The sequence below is a fragment of the Wickerhamiella sorbophila genome (assembly GCF_002251995.1).
Source record: "Wickerhamiella sorbophila strain DS02 chromosome Unknown contig2, whole genome shotgun sequence".
NCBI classification, from domain to species: Eukaryota; Fungi; Ascomycota; class Dipodascomycetes; order Dipodascales; family Trichomonascaceae; genus Wickerhamiella; species Wickerhamiella sorbophila.
This window is the reverse complement of record NW_020194005.1, coordinates 1,986,378-2,001,717: the sequence shown is the minus strand read 5'-3', so window position 1 is coordinate 2,001,717 and position 15,340 is coordinate 1,986,378. Positions and strand designations below refer to the sequence as shown.

The 15,340-nt window shown below is 52.0% G+C and overlaps 6 protein-coding genes across 6 annotated transcripts; 4 read left to right on the top strand and 2 right to left on the bottom strand.

Moving 5' to 3' along the window:
• Positions 1 to 260: 260 nt before the first annotated feature.
• Positions 261 to 2,062, top strand: B9G98_04410 (ATP synthase subunit beta, mitochondrial; the record flags this gene model as incomplete). Its single annotated transcript, XM_024810967.1, has 3 exons — positions 261 to 370; positions 481 to 502; positions 686 to 2,062. The coding sequence occupies 3 exons, from the start codon at positions 261 to 263 to the stop codon at positions 2,060 to 2,062; spliced, it is 1,509 nt and encodes a 502-aa protein (XP_024666735.1).
• Positions 2,063 to 2,176: 114 nt separating this feature from the next.
• B9G98_04409 (Nuclease domain-containing protein 1) lies at positions 2,177 to 4,684 on the top strand (the record flags this gene model as incomplete). The annotated part of the gene is made up of 1 exon (XM_024810966.1): positions 2,177 to 4,684. The coding sequence occupies one exon, from the start codon at positions 2,177 to 2,179 to the stop codon at positions 4,682 to 4,684; it is 2,508 nt and encodes an 835-aa protein (XP_024666734.1).
• Positions 4,685 to 4,800: 116 nt separating this feature from the next.
• B9G98_04408 (Alanine--tRNA ligase) lies at positions 4,801 to 7,632 on the top strand (the record flags this gene model as incomplete). The annotated part of the gene is made up of 1 exon (XM_024810965.1): positions 4,801 to 7,632. The coding sequence occupies one exon, from the start codon at positions 4,801 to 4,803 to the stop codon at positions 7,630 to 7,632; it is 2,832 nt and encodes a 943-aa protein (XP_024666733.1).
• A 68-nt stretch (positions 7,633 to 7,700) lies between these two features.
• On the top strand, positions 7,701 to 8,471 carry B9G98_04407 (Pre-rRNA-processing protein ESF2; the record flags this gene model as incomplete). Its single annotated transcript, XM_024810964.1, has 1 exon — positions 7,701 to 8,471. The coding sequence occupies one exon, from the start codon at positions 7,701 to 7,703 to the stop codon at positions 8,469 to 8,471; it is 771 nt and encodes a 256-aa protein (XP_024666732.1).
• Positions 8,472 to 8,520: 49 nt separating this feature from the next.
• On the bottom strand, positions 8,521 to 12,762 carry B9G98_04406 (UDP-glucose:glycoprotein glucosyltransferase; the record flags this gene model as incomplete). Its single annotated transcript, XM_024810963.1, has 1 exon — positions 8,521 to 12,762. One exon carries the CDS (start codon positions 12,760 to 12,762, stop codon positions 8,521 to 8,523), a length of 4,242 nt encoding a protein of 1,413 aa, XP_024666731.1.
• Positions 12,763 to 12,922: 160 nt separating this feature from the next.
• Positions 12,923 to 15,280, bottom strand: B9G98_04405 (hypothetical protein; the record flags this gene model as incomplete). The annotated part of the gene is made up of 1 exon (XM_024810962.1): positions 12,923 to 15,280. The coding sequence occupies one exon, from the start codon at positions 15,278 to 15,280 to the stop codon at positions 12,923 to 12,925; it is 2,358 nt and encodes a 785-aa protein (XP_024666730.1).
• Between the last annotated feature and the right edge of the window lie 60 nt (positions 15,281 to 15,340).

Genomic DNA, 15,340 nt, shown 5'->3' with positions numbered 1-15,340 from the left:
CTCGGCAGGCTAGCGTGTTTTTCACCGAGCGACTGTGCAGGACGATGCTCGCGACCAGCTCAAACTACACTGCACTTTACAATTATGGGATTTAGACGAGAGAACCGCATCGCGGACCTCGACGCGTTGTTAGGGCAACTAGGGACGGCGAAGTTGGTTTGCGACTTAGTAAGCAGTGAAAAGAAAAAGGTTACCCTACTTTGTTCTCCCAATCAAAAAACAGCTCCGTAGTAATCCTTACCTACACACTTTCAGTGACCATGTTTAACCGAGTCCTTCCGTCGCTGAAGCGCAGCGCTATGCGTGCTAGCCAGCCCGTTCTGGCTCGCACCATGGCTTCGCAGGCTGCCACTAGCACTGGTTCCATCAAGTAAGTAACCATAGCGCCGAGCGCGCTACCGGGACCCCCGGTCCGGAGGGAGAAGCCCGATGGGCGATTTTCCCGACGCCCCTGTCCGCGTACAAGAATACTAACCGCAGAGCCGTTATTGGTGCCGTTGTCGTAAGTACCACGAAGAGTCGAGCGATTCGCTCAAGGTAGGGATTTGAGATTTGGTCCAGGCGCCGGGGCAGCCCCCCTTGGGGTTTTCCATTTGGGAGGATTTGAAAAAGTCTGACCAATCAGCAGCGAGGACCAATCCCAACCCCCACCAACCCCCAATCCGAACAATATACTAACAAACAGGATGTCCAGTTCGAGCAGGGTCAGTTGCCCGCCATTCTTAACGCCCTGACTTTGAAGAAGTCGGACGGCGAGAAGCTTGTTCTCGAGGTCGCCCAGCACTTGGGTGAGAACACCGTCCGTACCATTGCTATGGACGGTACCGAGGGTCTTGTCCGTGGTACCGCTGTCACCGACACCGGTTCCCCCATCATGGTCCCCGTCGGTGACGGTACCCTTGGTCGTATTCTGAACGTTATCGGTGAGCCCGTCGACGACCGTGGCCCCGTCAAGACCAACGTCTACCGCCCCATCCACGCCGACGCTCCCACATTCGCTGAGCAGTCTACCTCTGCTGAGGTGTTGGAGACCGGTATCAAGGTTGTCGACTTGCTTGCCCCCTACGCCAAGGGTGGTAAGATTGGTCTTTTCGGTGGTGCCGGTGTCGGCAAGACCGTTTTCATTCAGGAGCTGATCAACAACATTGCCAAGGCGCACGGTGGTTACTCCGTCTTCACTGGTGTCGGTGAGCGCACCCGTGAGGGTAACGATTTGTACAAGGAAATGATCGAGTCCGGTGTCATCAACTTGGAGGGCTCCTCCAAGGTCGCTCTTGTGTTCGGTCAGATGAACGAGCCTCCTGGAGCCCGTGCCCGTGTTGCTTTGACCGGTCTGACCATTGCCGAGTACTTCCGTGACGACGAGGGCAAGGACGTGCTTTTGTTCGTCGACAACATTTTCCGCTTCACCCAGGCCGGTTCTGAGGTGTCGGCCTTGTTGGGTCGTATCCCCTCTGCCGTCGGTTACCAGCCCACCCTGGCCACCGATATGGGTGCTCTGCAGGAGCGTATCACCACCACCACCAAGGGTTCCGTCACCTCCGTCCAGGCCGTCTACGTGCCTGCCGATGATTTGACCGATCCCGCCCCTGCCACCACCTTTGCTCACTTGGATGCCACCACTGTCTTGTCCCGTGCCATTTCCGAGTTGGGTATCTACCCTGCTGTCGACCCTCTGGACTCCAAGTCCCGTCTGCTCGACGCCTCGGTCGTTGGCCAGGAGCACTACAACGTCGCTACCAAGGTCCAGCAGACTTTGCAGGCCTACAAGTCCCTCCAGGATCTTATTGCCATTCTGGGTATGGACGAGTTGTCTGAGGCCGACAAGCTGACCGTCGAGCGTGCTCGTAAGATGCAGCGTTTCCTCTCCCAGCCTTTCGCTGTCGCCGAGGTCTTCACTGGTATCGAGGGTCGTCTCGTTGCCCTCAAGGACACCATCCGCTCCTTCAAGGAGATTCTCGACGGCAAGTGTGACCACCTGCCCGAAGCCGCCTTCTACATGGTCGGCGACATCGAGGAGGTCCAGTCCAAGGCCGAGAAGATCGCTTCTGAGTCCTCTTAAGCAGTTTTAGATAGTTAAAAGACTCATTTCACGTTGTCTCTTCTGCTGGTTGCCCGCAGCCCCCCGCATCTGCCTGCGCTTATAAATTTCACTCGCTCGCCTTTTTACCACGTAATGTCTGCACGTGTCAAGTCGGTACTGAGTGGAGACACGGTTGTTCTGACGCCGGTGGACGCTGCTCCTACGGAGTCGAACGAGCGTTTGCTTTCGCTGGCATATGTGAGCTCGCCGAGACTGAACTCCAACGAGCAGCACGGCTTTGAGTCTCGTGAGGCTCTGCGCACTCTGCTGGTGGGGAAGCCTGTGCAGTTCCGGGTGCTTTACTCGGCCAACAACCGCGAGTACGGCGATTTGAGGGCCCCTGTGTTTGATTCGCTTGTGGAGCGGTCTTTGAGCGATGGCGCTGTCAAATTGCGTGACGACGCGGCCGTCAAGCCTGGCTACAAGGAGTTGGGCGCCCGTCTGGAGCAGGCCCAGCTGGCGGCCCAGGCGTCCCACAAGGGTGTTTGGGCTCCCGATACCAAGCAGGTTCGCCAGGTCGGTGAGGTCCCCGAGGACTTGTATGGCTCTAAGCGCCAGGTCCCTTCGATTGTTGAGAAGATCGTCTCGGGAGATCGCATTCATTTGCGTACCTTGATGGACAAAGATTTCCATTACGTTGGTCCGGCCCTGATTGCTGGCATTCGTGCGCCGAGGACCGCTTTTAATGACTCTCCCGGTGAGCCGTTTGGTGACGTCGCCAAGTCCTTCATGGTCACCCGTATGCTGCAGCGCTCGGTTCGTGCTGAGTTTGTTGCTCCCTCGCCAGGTAACCCAAACATTCCTTTGGTGAACTTGATCTATCCTGCCGGCGATATCGCTGCGTTGTTACTGGAACAGGGTCTTGGATACGTCGCCGATAACCAGGCGGCCCTCATTGGCAGCGATCGACTGTTGACTCTGCGCAACGCCCAGCGTAAAGCTGAGCAACAGGCCGTCAATATTTGGCAACGCAGAACACCAAAGGCTAGCTCAACGAGCTATGAAGCTACAGTCTTGAGGGTAGTTTCTTCAGACACTTTTGTTGTCAAGGGCGACAAGGGCGAGAAAACCGTTCAGCTTTCTTCAGTTAGAGCTCCCCGTAAGAACGACCCTGCACAAGCACCGTTTGTTAATGATGCTCGCGAGTTCGCCCGAAAGCTTCTTATTGGAAAAGCTGTGACAGTCCACCTGGATGCCGTTCGCCCTGCATCTGAACAGTTTGATGAACGTGATCTCGTCACCCTGGCCTTGGGATCTAAAAATGCTGCCATCGAGATTATCGAGAATGGATGGGCCACGGTTGTTCGTCATCGTCGCGATGATATCGACAAGTCTCCTTTCATTGATGATTTGTTTGCTGCTGAGGCTTCTGCCCAGGAGGCCAAGCGGGGACTGTTTGGTAACAAACCGGCTACTGCTGAACGTTTGGTTGATGCTAGCGAGACCGTTGTTCGTGCTCGTGGATACCTTGCCACATTGGAACGGCGGGGCCGCGTGCCTGCTGTTGTTGAGTACGTTCACTCGGGTGGTCGTCTCAAGCTTGCTGTTCCCTCTGAAAATTGCACACTCACTGCCGTGCTTGCTGGCGTGAGAGTGCCCAGAACCAATGAACCAAGTGGTGAAGCCGCTATGGAGTTCACAAATCGATTGTTCAACCAGCGCGACGTCCAAGCTGTGTTTGAAAACGTCGACAAAACCGGGGCTTTTATCACCAAGATTTACCTCCCCGGAAAGCAGGTCCCTTTGCAGGTCATGCTAGCCCAAAATGGTTTGGCTGATGTCCATGAGGGCGCAGCCAATGCTGCAGGCTTGCGTGACGAGCTAGATGCTGTCAAGGAAGCTGCTCAAAAGGCCAAGTCGGGCATGTGGGTGGATTATGTGCCCACAGAACCCATGGCTAACCTCCAAATCAACAAGGAGTCTACCGAGGAGGTTGCTGATGACCGTTACGAAGATGCATTCTGTGTTGGAGCTACCGCGGGAGCCATTGTTTACCAGCTGGCGTCTGCCAGAGACTGTTATGTCAAGCTTAGGGCTGATATGGCGACTTTCTACAACACCGCAGCCAACACCGGTGTTAAATTTGACAAGTCCCCGCGTCGTGGCGAGTATGTGGTGGCGAAAGTTGGTCAATCCTACGTTCGTGGCCGCGTGGTTGCCTTTGAACAGGGTCAGTACACTATTGACCAGCTTGATCTCGGCAGACAGGTGGTTCTCCCTCAGGCCCAACTGCGCCCGTTGGTGCCGCAGTTCAATGTCACTGCCATCCCTGCGCTCTGCGTTGTCAAGCCTCTGGCCTACCTCGCGGTTCCTCCTCGGGACCATCTTACAGACTACGTCGAGTACTTGAACGAGAAAATCGTCAACAAGCGAATTGTGGCCCATACCACGCCTGCCGGCCTGGTTTTGTTCACCGACGACTCCAAAGCCGCCAGTGACAGCGTCAATTCGCGACTCATCGATAACGGCTACACCTCGGTCGCCAAGTCTGCCCCCAAAGATGCGACAAGAGCACATTTGGACGACTTGCAAGCCGCCGCTATGTCAGACCGTATCGGCATGTGGCAGTATGGCGACCCTCGTGACGACGACCCTCTTTAAAAACTACCTCATACAAAATCTTATCTAGCTTTACTGCATATATACACTGCTCTTTCCACCTTAAGGCAAAGTTTACTCATCCAATCGATTTGTCATTTTCCACCATCCGGCGCCGAATGACATCGCAATGGACTGCGCAGCGTGTGCGTAGCACTTTTTTGGATTATTTTAAAAGTAAAGAGCACACATTTGTACCCTCTTCTTCGGTTATTCCCTATGAGGACCCCACCCTATTGTTTGCCAATGCTGGTATGAACCAGTACAAGCCCCTCTTTTTGGGGACGGTGGCTCCGGGGTCGCCCTTTGCCGGCCTCAAGCGCGCTGCGAACTCTCAAAAGTGCATCCGTGCTGGCGGTAAGCACAACGATCTCGAGGATGTTGGCCGTGACAGTTATCACCACACCTTCTTCGAGATGCTGGGTAACTGGTCGTTTGGCGACTACTTCAAAAAGGAGGCCATCCAGATGGCGTGGGAGCTGTTGACCAACGTTTACGCTCTGAAGGCTGACCAGCTTTATGTATCGTACTTTGGTGGTTCTCCTGAACGCAATATGGAGCCTGATCTCGAGGCTAAGCAGCTTTGGCTCGACATTGGTGTTCCTGAAGATCACATCGTCGTGGGCTCTTACAAGGACAATTTCTGGGAGATGGGCGACCAGGGCCCCTGTGGTCCCTGCTCTGAAATCCATTATGACCGCATTGGTGGTGGTCGTAATGTCCGCGACCTCGTCAACATGGACGATCCCGATGTGTTGGAGATCTGGAACTTGGTTTTCATTCAGTTCAACCGTGAGGCCGATGGTACCTTGCGTCCTCTGCCCGCTAAGCACATTGATACTGGTATGGGTTTCGAGCGTTTGGTTTCCGCTTTGCAGGATAAGCGTTCCAACTATGACACCGATGTTTTCGCTCCTTTGTTCACCAAAATCCAGGAGCTGACTGGCCGTCGCGCTTACGAGGGCAAGTTTGGTGCTGAGGATGCTGATGGTATCGATACTGCCTATCGTGTTGTTGCTGATCACGTCCGGACTTTGACTTTTGCATTGGCTGATGGCGGTGTTCCTAATAACGATGGCAGAGGTTATGTTCTGCGTCGTATTTTGCGCCGTGGTGCTCGTTATGTTCGCAAGTACTTTGACGTGCCTATCGGAACATTCTTCTCTTCCTTGGCTCCTACTCTTATCGATCAGGTCGGTGACATGTTCCCCGAGTTGGCTAAAAACCAGGCCGACATTTTCGAGATTCTTAATGAAGAAGAGGACTCGTTTGCTCGTACCCTTGATCGTGGTGAGAAGCTCTTCGAGCAGTACGCTGCTCGTGCGCGTCAGCAGAACCTGACCAAACTTGACGGCAAAGACGTTTGGCGTTTGTACGACACGTTCGGCTTCCCGGTCGATTTGACCCGGTTGATGGCTGAAGAGGCCGGCCTCACGATTGACGAAAACGAGTTTGAGGCTGCTCGTCTTGCTTCCAAGGAGGCCTCGAAGGGCACCAAGTTTGTCTCCGGTGAGGCGCTCCTTAAACTTGATGTTCACCTGCTCTCTGAACTCCAAAACTCTCAGGTTCCCACTACCGATGATGATGCCAAATACGGCAAGGGAAACGTTACTGCTACTGTTCTTAAGGTTGTAGACAGCACTGGGTTTGTTTCCGAGGTTTCCTCGGGCCAGACCGGTTTATTGCTGGACAAGACCAACTTCTACGCAGAGTCGGGTGGCCAAGAGTACGATGCCGGCAAGATCCTGATTGACGGCGAGGCGGAGTTTGATGTTCAGAATGTCCAGAGCTATGGTGGCTACGTTTTGCATACTGGTTACCTCAAGTATGGGTCCATCAAGACGGGCTCTCAGGTTGTCGTTGGCTACGACGTTACTCGTCGTGCTTCTTTGCAGAACAACCACACTGGTACCCATGTTCTCAACTTTGGTTTGCGTGAGGTTCTCGGTGACGGAATTGACCAGAAGGGATCTCTTGTTGCTGAGGACAAGCTGCGCTTTGATTTCAGCCACAAGCAGGGAGTTAGCCTACCCGAGCTCGACAAGGTTGAGAAGCTCTGTTCAAAATACATCAAGGACAACCAGACTGTTTATTACAAGGATGTTTCTCTTGAGAAAGCCCGTGCTATCTGCGGTGTCCGTGCCGTTTTCGGTGAGACTTACCCGGATCCTGTCCGCGTAGTGTCCATCGGTGTTCCTGTCGATGAACTTGTCTCGGATCCCGACAACAAAAAATGGCACGAGTACTCTATTGAGTTCTGTGGTGGTACGCATGTTGGCAAGACTGGCGAAATTCGTGAGCTTGTGATTGTCGAGGAGAGCGGTATTGCCAAGGGTATTCGACGCATTGTCGCCGTTACCGGCTCTGCTGCTCATGATGTCCAGCGCGTTGCCCAGACCTTTTCTCAGCGTCTCGATGAGCTCGAGGCCGCTATTGATGCTATTCCTGTTGCTGAGGCCGAGGCCCAAGCCAAAAAACTTGGCGTCGAGCTCAAACCCTTGTCGGTCTCTGTCATTTCCAAGGCGGCTCTCACCGAGCGTTTCAACAAGCTCCAGAAGCAGATCACCGAGAAGGTCAAGGCGCAGCAGAAGGCTCAGGCCAAGAAGGTTGTCGATGCTATCGCCAAGTACTTTGAGCAGAACCCCGATGCCAAGTTCGCTGTCCTGAAGGTCGAAGGTAACCCCAAGGCTCTGACCGAGGGATTCAACTATGCCAAGAAGAACGACAAAACCGTCTACCTCCTCAGCGTCGATGGCGACAAGGTCGCTCACGGCTGTTTCATCGCCGACAAGTCCGCCTCTGCTCCTGAAATCGGTCAGGCCGTATCCGAAGTTGTCGGAGGCCGTGCCGGCGGCAAAGGACAGAGCATCCAGGGCTCGGGAACTGAGACCTCTAAAGTCGACGAGGCTATCAAGGTTGTCACTGAAAAGCTAACTGCTCTCGGTCTGTAATCCTCATATTAATTACCTCTAGTCCATTTAGCCAGTCTTCGCTGACATAATTTTTTTCTCTGGGAAAAATGTCAAAAGCCAGTGATCTGTTTTCTCTGGACGATGAGGCTCATTACTCTAGCGATGAGGACGTTGGGCGCACAGAGAGATGGCAGAAGGAGGAAGAGATAGAGGATGTTGACGAAGAAGAGGACGATCAGGACGAAGAGCCAACCGACAACGTCACCAAACCTCTTACCCCGGAAGAGATGCAGGCTCGCTTGCGAGCGATTCGAAAGTCCGGGGTTGTTTATATCTCTCGAATCCCACCCTATATGAAGCCTGTGAAGCTTCGGCAAATCCTGTCGCGGTTCGGTGAGGTCAACCGCATTTTCTTGGCCCCCGAAGACGCCGCGAGCCACGCCAGGCGAGTCAAGGCTGGCGGAAACCGTAAAAAGAAGTATACGGAAGGATGGGCCGAGTTTGTGCGGAAGTCAGACGCAAAGCTCGCAGCAGAGACCCTGAATGGCAACCAAATTGGCGGGAAGAAGGGGTCGTTCTACTATGACGACATTTTGAACGTCAAGTACTTGAAGCGATTCAAGTGGACCGATCTCACTGAGCAGTTCGCTCTCGAGGCGCAGGAACGTCATGAAAAAATGAAGGCGGAGATTGCGCAGGCCACGCGGGAAAACAAGGTATTTATTGAGAACGTCGAGAAGAAGGCCATGATCGACAAAATTGAACAAAAAAGAGCCACGCCTAAGGCCACTAATGTGCATCGTACTTTCGACCAGCGTAAAGCTAACCCACAAAAGAAACCGGCTAGTACCGCCAAAGTTCTTTCAAACATTTTCTAGTGTCATGTAGAGATGGAGATTTCAATCTAACTGCTATTCGTAAAATCGTTTAAAGCTCGTCATGGTCATCGTTTTCATGGCCAATAGCAACGCCCATTGCAGCTTCCACGGCCTCTTTCGCGGCCTGGACACGGGATTTCGCCGCCTGAGCGGCCTTTTTGCGCAACGCGCTGACCGCGTCGTCGTATTCGATCCATTCAGGAATCTGGCGCCGAGCACGGTCAAGCTTGGGTTCCTTGGTAAGAGGGTTGTTGCACAGGTCGATTGTCTTGGCATTCGCCAGGCTCTCGTCACTGCACCACGTCTCACACCATAGCCAGCTCTTATCCAAAGAGTGGATCTTGACGAGCCCCTGCAGATTGTTGGGCAAGTCCTGATCAAGGTTGGAGAGTGACCGGGGATCAGCGGAAAGCTGCTGGTAATGCTGGCGCAAAATATCACCAGCTCCCAGTTCGCGGAATCTATCAAGATCCACCACATAAAGGGCAGAGATGTGGTAGGGTGCACCTTGCAAATGGTCTTTCCAGTATCCTTGCTTCCAGAAGCGGAAACCCTCCATCTCCTCGCGGTCATCTCCCATTGGGGTGTAGCCATAAGGAGCCCCTTCGAGGTCCTCATTCACGAGCTCGATCATGTCTGTGCGTACAATCTGATCACTGTCGACAAAGATTACCTTGGAAAGGTTTTGGGGGAAGAGCACATCCAGGAACAAGATCTTGTAGCCCCAAATTTCTCTCTGCTTTTCGCTTTGGCCCCGCAACCAGTTGGGCCATTTGTAGGTCACAAACTCATACTCAAACCCGTACTCTTCAGCAAGAGTAGGCAAGAACTTCTTGAACGAGGGAGACAAAAAGTTTTCAATCAGCCAGAACTTTACAGTGTGCTTGGTGTGACGCATTACAGAGAGTGTCATAATGCTCAGGAATCTCTCATAGAGATGGCCGCTGGCAACAGTGAAAATGTTGATATCAGCACCCTCGGTTTTTGGCTTGCCACCAAACCAGCTCTTCTTCTTCTTGGGGGGCTCAAGAACATCTGCTGTCTCTTTACCGGGACGGCGAACAAGATGGGGCATAATCGTGGTGCCATCCATTTCAGTGATCCACAGGGCGATGCTATTGCTAGACATACCCTCTCCATTAAACTGGTAAATATCACTAGAAGGACCGTCAGCCAATGAGACCGTGAAGAATCCCGGATCAGTTTGAAGCTGGAAGTAACCAAGGTTGGCCATAACCATAGTGTCGGACAAGTGAGGAGTGGCCGTGTTGCCGATAACCAGTTGAACGCCTCTAGGAGACTGACGATTGGTGATATCAGAAGCATGGCCCTCAAGAAGCAGATGCTTCAGCTCGTAAATTGCTTCCAAGCGGTCTCCTGAAACCGAGTTCAGCAAAATATTGTCCAAATCATACTCACACTCTTTGGCCATAGAAACCCAAGCAGAAGGCGTATCGACGCCGGCAATGTAAAGAGTGTCATCCCCAAGCCCTTCGAACTCAGCAGCGGGCGTAACAAGATGTCCATGTGAATCGAAGTTGGGTGCTAACGGGAACACGGGCTTGTAGAATCGGCTGGGTACATCTGCATCTTTGAGGAGTCGAGGAGAAAGCAAAACGTTGATACAGGCAACATTCAAATCAGACACTAACTTCAGCAAAGCCACGAGTTCTTGGCCAATCTCACTGGCAGGATCAACAATAGCCATGATATCAACCTTGGCGTTTTCAACATTTTTCTTGATACCCCGCTCCAGGCCAAACCATTGTTCAGTAATGAGCCGGCTAGTCTCTGAACCGTACCAGGCTTTTGTCAGACGGGCAGTAAAAGCAGATGCATTCTCAATACCCAGGTCTGCGGCAGCTTTAGAGAGGCGCAGGGCTCTGGGGCGCTCACGCTCCACGAGCTGCTCAATGATCTCGCCGTCAATCTTTTTAGTTAAGACGACCAAACGACCATCAACAACTAGGTTCAAGCGGCGGGGGATGACTTCCTTGAACAAGTGCGTCTGAGCCGCTTGGGAAGCAAACGTAACGAGAGCACCACTACCTTCCTCTTCGACAATCTTGGGGGCTGGGCCATCGGCATGGTGCCAAGCACGCAGAGCCTCAACGGAATTGATTGCAGCAAGCGCTGGCAAGTTACCTAGCTTTTGAAGGGCCGCATAAGCACGACCGTAGCGATCATCGACTTCAGTAGAGGTAATGGGAAGGACGCCAACCGAGAAGCGTTTGGTGGTACCGGCAACCTCCAAGAGCTCTGCGAGTTGTGTATAAGCTTCTTGAGTGTTGAATTCTGCAACCAACCAAATAGTTTGACTCGTATTGCCGACAGCCCATTGAACTGCAGCCCCAGGAGCATCTGCAAGGACACCAGAAGGATCGACGTATACTACTGCAGCAGGGTTGATGGGGTCGACAATTTCTGAGCGGCGACTGATACCAAGTCCAAACAGCTTGTCACGTAGGCTTGTGGTTAAATCATCTTCTTCGAGCTCACCATCCTCAACCCAGCTGCGGGCAAGATCGAGGTCAATACCGAACTGGTTAGTCGCATCGATAAGCCAGGATTGAGAAAGCGGGACCAAGACACCGTTGGAGAAAACAGCTGGCTGATAGATCTCAAACTTGTTTGCCCATTCAGCTACAGAAGTCCAGACATCATTGGGGTCAATCAGACTAGCTTCAGAGTCGGGGAAGGGAGTTTCCAGCGCCTCACTAAAGGCTTCATTCGGAGTCAGGCCTTTGAGAAGCCCAGCAATGTAAATCTGACGAGCAATTAAAGACCCAGTTTCTCCGGCAAGTTTAACAAACTGTTTGGCAGCAGGCGCGGTGGTGATAGGGACAACGCCAACCTGCACAGGAGCACCGCGAGCCAAAATTTGGAGAAGCTGTCCAATCATCTGTAGCCAAGATGGATTGGAGAAGTCTACAGCCAAAACAATGGAATTAATGTTGCGACGAATAGGTGGGAACTGGCCCATGGGCGTATTCATCAAAAGAGTACGAGGACTCCGCTTCCACTTCTTGAAACGAACATCGTTTTCAACATCATTAAGCCACAGGATAGCATCGCTCATCAGGTTGTAGCGCATAGTTGCATCTACAGTTGTATTGCCATCGGCAACGACAATGCCACTGGCTAGCAACCCCTTTGCCTGCTCGGTGCTGAAACCCAGCACCTCAAGGCCATTGATATAATGCTGCTCCTCGTTAATCACATCAAGAAGCTTGTAAACGTTACGCTCGGTGGTGAAAACAGGGCGACCATTAGCCAAGATGACATTGGTACCAGGGGTGAAAAAGCCCGCAGCGTCATTTGCTTCGATATCCTGAGTCAAATCCTCATTGATTGGATGCTCCTTGATATCGGCGATCCGACCAGGGAAGTTCAACGAGGTATCAACCAATGCCTCGAGTTGGTCCTCAGCATCTAGAATATAACCAGCAGCCCGTTGATCGAGTTGAGGGATCGCATTAGACTCCACAACGTTGGCTTCATAGTCAATCTTGAGTTCAGGAGAATCTTCACCCTCGGCATTGCGGTCATTTACAACAATATAGTCGGTTCTTTTCAGCTGCACGGTGGCCGCATAGCCACCAATTTGGCTCACGGGGTTGTAACCCTTGGAGGGCTTGTAACGGAGAACATAAGAAACTTTCTGCTGGAGAGCAGAGGCTAATAGGTTTGCATGAAACACGGGGAACTCCTCAGAGTTGAAATCGGCATACAAAATTGCCCAAGGAACATCTGCGGAAGCACCACCAATGACGTGGTCAGTATCGATGAGATCCATAGGGGCTGCAGTGCTCGACGTAGTCTCGAGAGCAAAAACATCGGTGGCTTCGCAAGTTGCCTTGCCGTTGTAAACAAAAACGTTGTCGCACTCGGCAATTTCAGCACCATACGTGGGCACAATATCGTTGATGAAATGCTGGCACATGGCCTCGACGTAGGCAGCCCGGTGGCTGTTTGCGAGCTGTGCCTTGACAATAGGCAGCTGAGACGCGGAGATGAAATCGCGCGAGACAGCTGTGTCCAACAGAAATGTCGAAGCCTCTTCTTCGCTAGAAAAACGCCCGTCGGATTCCTCGGCAGACAAGTAAACCGAAAGCAGCGGGAAATACGCCGACGAGTTATGGACCGAAATTGTCTCCAGTACATGCGCGTAATAAGGAACGGCGTGCCAGTTTGTGTCCATTTGGACTGTCACTGGTTTTGCAACAGCCAATCCAGCCAGCAGCACAGACAGCAGCATGGGTCGATTTGTCAAAAACCCGGAGTACTGCATGGATAGAAATGGAAAGACGATTGGTGAATGAACCAACAGTAGAAACGGATGGGAGGAGTGGAACGGGCAAGAAGTTGTGGAACATGTATTTTAATTTAGTGAAATTGTGGAATAATTAGAAAATTGCCTCAGCGTGCCGTCTGAGCTGGCTGAGGCATGGCTATATACAGATATTACACCAGTTGCCAACTGCGTCGACTTCTGTAATTTTTCCGACAACGTCCTGGTCGATTTGGCCCTTGAAATCGGCGCGGGCACGTACACCGTAGTCCGGAAGGTAAACCATCACAAAGTCTGGGTGTACTTCGCAGATTGTACCTCTGACCGTCTCCCCAACCCTGTCCATGAGAGCCTTGAGAATCCAATATCGAAGTGCGACGTTTTGGCATTGTTTGGCTTGGAGCTGGGCAGTTTCTATCCACGGAAGCATACCTCCCAGCTTGGCGTGGTCGAATGGAGTTCCGTGGCCCGCTAGATGATGCGCCACAGACAAGTGGGTCAAAATATCTTGTCCACGACGTAAAGGTGACGTGAAATGGGAATATAGCGGGACTCCTAAAGCGGCATGACTAGAAATGCCTGTACTGAGGCGGGCCCGCGGGATGTTGGCGCGGAATTTGAATCCTAGAGGAGTGTGAGCTGCGACCGCGTTCTCGAATTCCAGCTTTTCCGAAGCCGTCCAAAATTCAAGGGTTTGCGACCGGTACACGTTTGGTAGCTTCCGTTCTGCTGTAAACTCTGCGACAGAACAGTTGGCCTGAATCATCATCTCCGTTACTAGTCGCGTAGCCAAGGAATTTGAGGAGTTCAACTGGGGAGCAAGATGGATACCATCAGATTCAACAGATACCGACGGAGTCCCGCCAAATCTGAAAGAAAAAGCGCCATTTGCGAATCGAGAAGCCTCAAGCTTGGATGCCAGATCTGAAAGAGTCTTGAGGTCTCCTGTATGCCCATCCGCTAACTCATCATCCACCTGAGTATACGTTTTCGTCACGACATTGGATAGAATAGAGTGCTTAATTTGGGTTCCAATTCTTCGTCCAGTTTCAAGATCGTAAGTTGTAAACACCGAGAGCGCGCGACGACGTGCGCCCGGCTTCAAACTAAACGCTTCCGATACTGACTCGTCCATCATGAATAAAGGTCCTGTTGGCAAATACACAGTTGTCGGCTTCTTGAATACAGACGCGGCTAGGTCTGGGCCAAACGCAGAGGTTGGATCGGCAATATGTACGCCAACGACAGCCGTGTCGCCTATTTTGGAAATCGAAATTCCATCGTCGATTTCATGTGCAGTAGCAGAGTCGATGCAGTAAACGGGTTCATCATGCTCTGATCTGATTTTTTGAAAGATGTCTTGATCATAACTCGTTCCTGGTTTGACGGGTGGTGAGCCCATCCAGTGATGGGCATACTTGTCAAGATAAGGTCCATTAGAATTAAGCATACCATAGCGATTAACCATCTCAGCAGCTGAACCTTGCGATAGATTTTTTTTTGCAAAATCCGGATGTTTGCGAATAATCTCCAGGGCCAACCCGTCCGAGCTGGGGTTGGAAGTACTGAGGTTACCCAGGGCATAGTCTTTGCAATATTCAAGTTGTGATCTGGGGAAAGTCGTATCCGAAGAGGAAGCAATTGTCGGTGCAGTAAGAATTCGGACGTTTCGTGCTTCAATCTTTCTAGGAAGAACCGTCAGGCAGTAGGCACCCAGGTAAGAAAACTCCAAAACATGTTTGTTTGCCAACGTATAGTGCTCTAGAGCCATACGAACAGCATAAATCGACTCCGGGGTAAGACGAGGCGTGGCAACCTTCAGGTAGTCACTCGGGTATTCTATTGCATCGCAGGTGGAGAGGTCAATGCGGTCGACTAGAGCGACAAAGTCGAAAAAGGCCATTGTTCGGGGCTGATCTTCGCTTTGTAGGAGACGCAAAATATCACCAACTTTGTCCTGGATAGAACTGCTCTTAGCTGCCGCCCGGTTGTAGAAATTTCGCAGTTCCACAGCCAACAAATTGTGAACTTCCGGGCTCACTCTTCCGCCCTCGGGATCGTACAATGAACGGTTACCGATGGATGAGGGGCGAATCAGCGAGCCCAATCGGGCCTCTACTGTAGATATACCAATCTCACGAGTGATTCCTACCGCATTCGCGACAATAAGTTTACCATCTTGACGGCTTTTTCTGCTAACCACCATGACGGGCCCCGAGGCCAATAACAGCAGATCGCCTATAGAAATGGGTTTTCTGATGTCACTTGCGGAAACAGAACCATAGTGAACAGATCCATGGCGTCCCTCGTATAAAATACTCAAAGGGAAATTGAAGCGGGCTTCTGAAGCTTTTTTCCGTTTTCCCATTTCTTCCAAGATCTGGGCGAAGGTCTTTGGAGGTGCGTCCTCAACTTCCTCAGACAATGCTGGGCCATTTTTGGTCTCCGAGGCACTAGTGCCCGGCGACGCAGTGTACATGCGGCACCCGACACACCGCCTTAAAGTCGTTCGCAGCATCAAACTCCAAAGACAATTTTTCTGACAAAAAAATTCAAAGTTGGGAGATTATGGAAATCG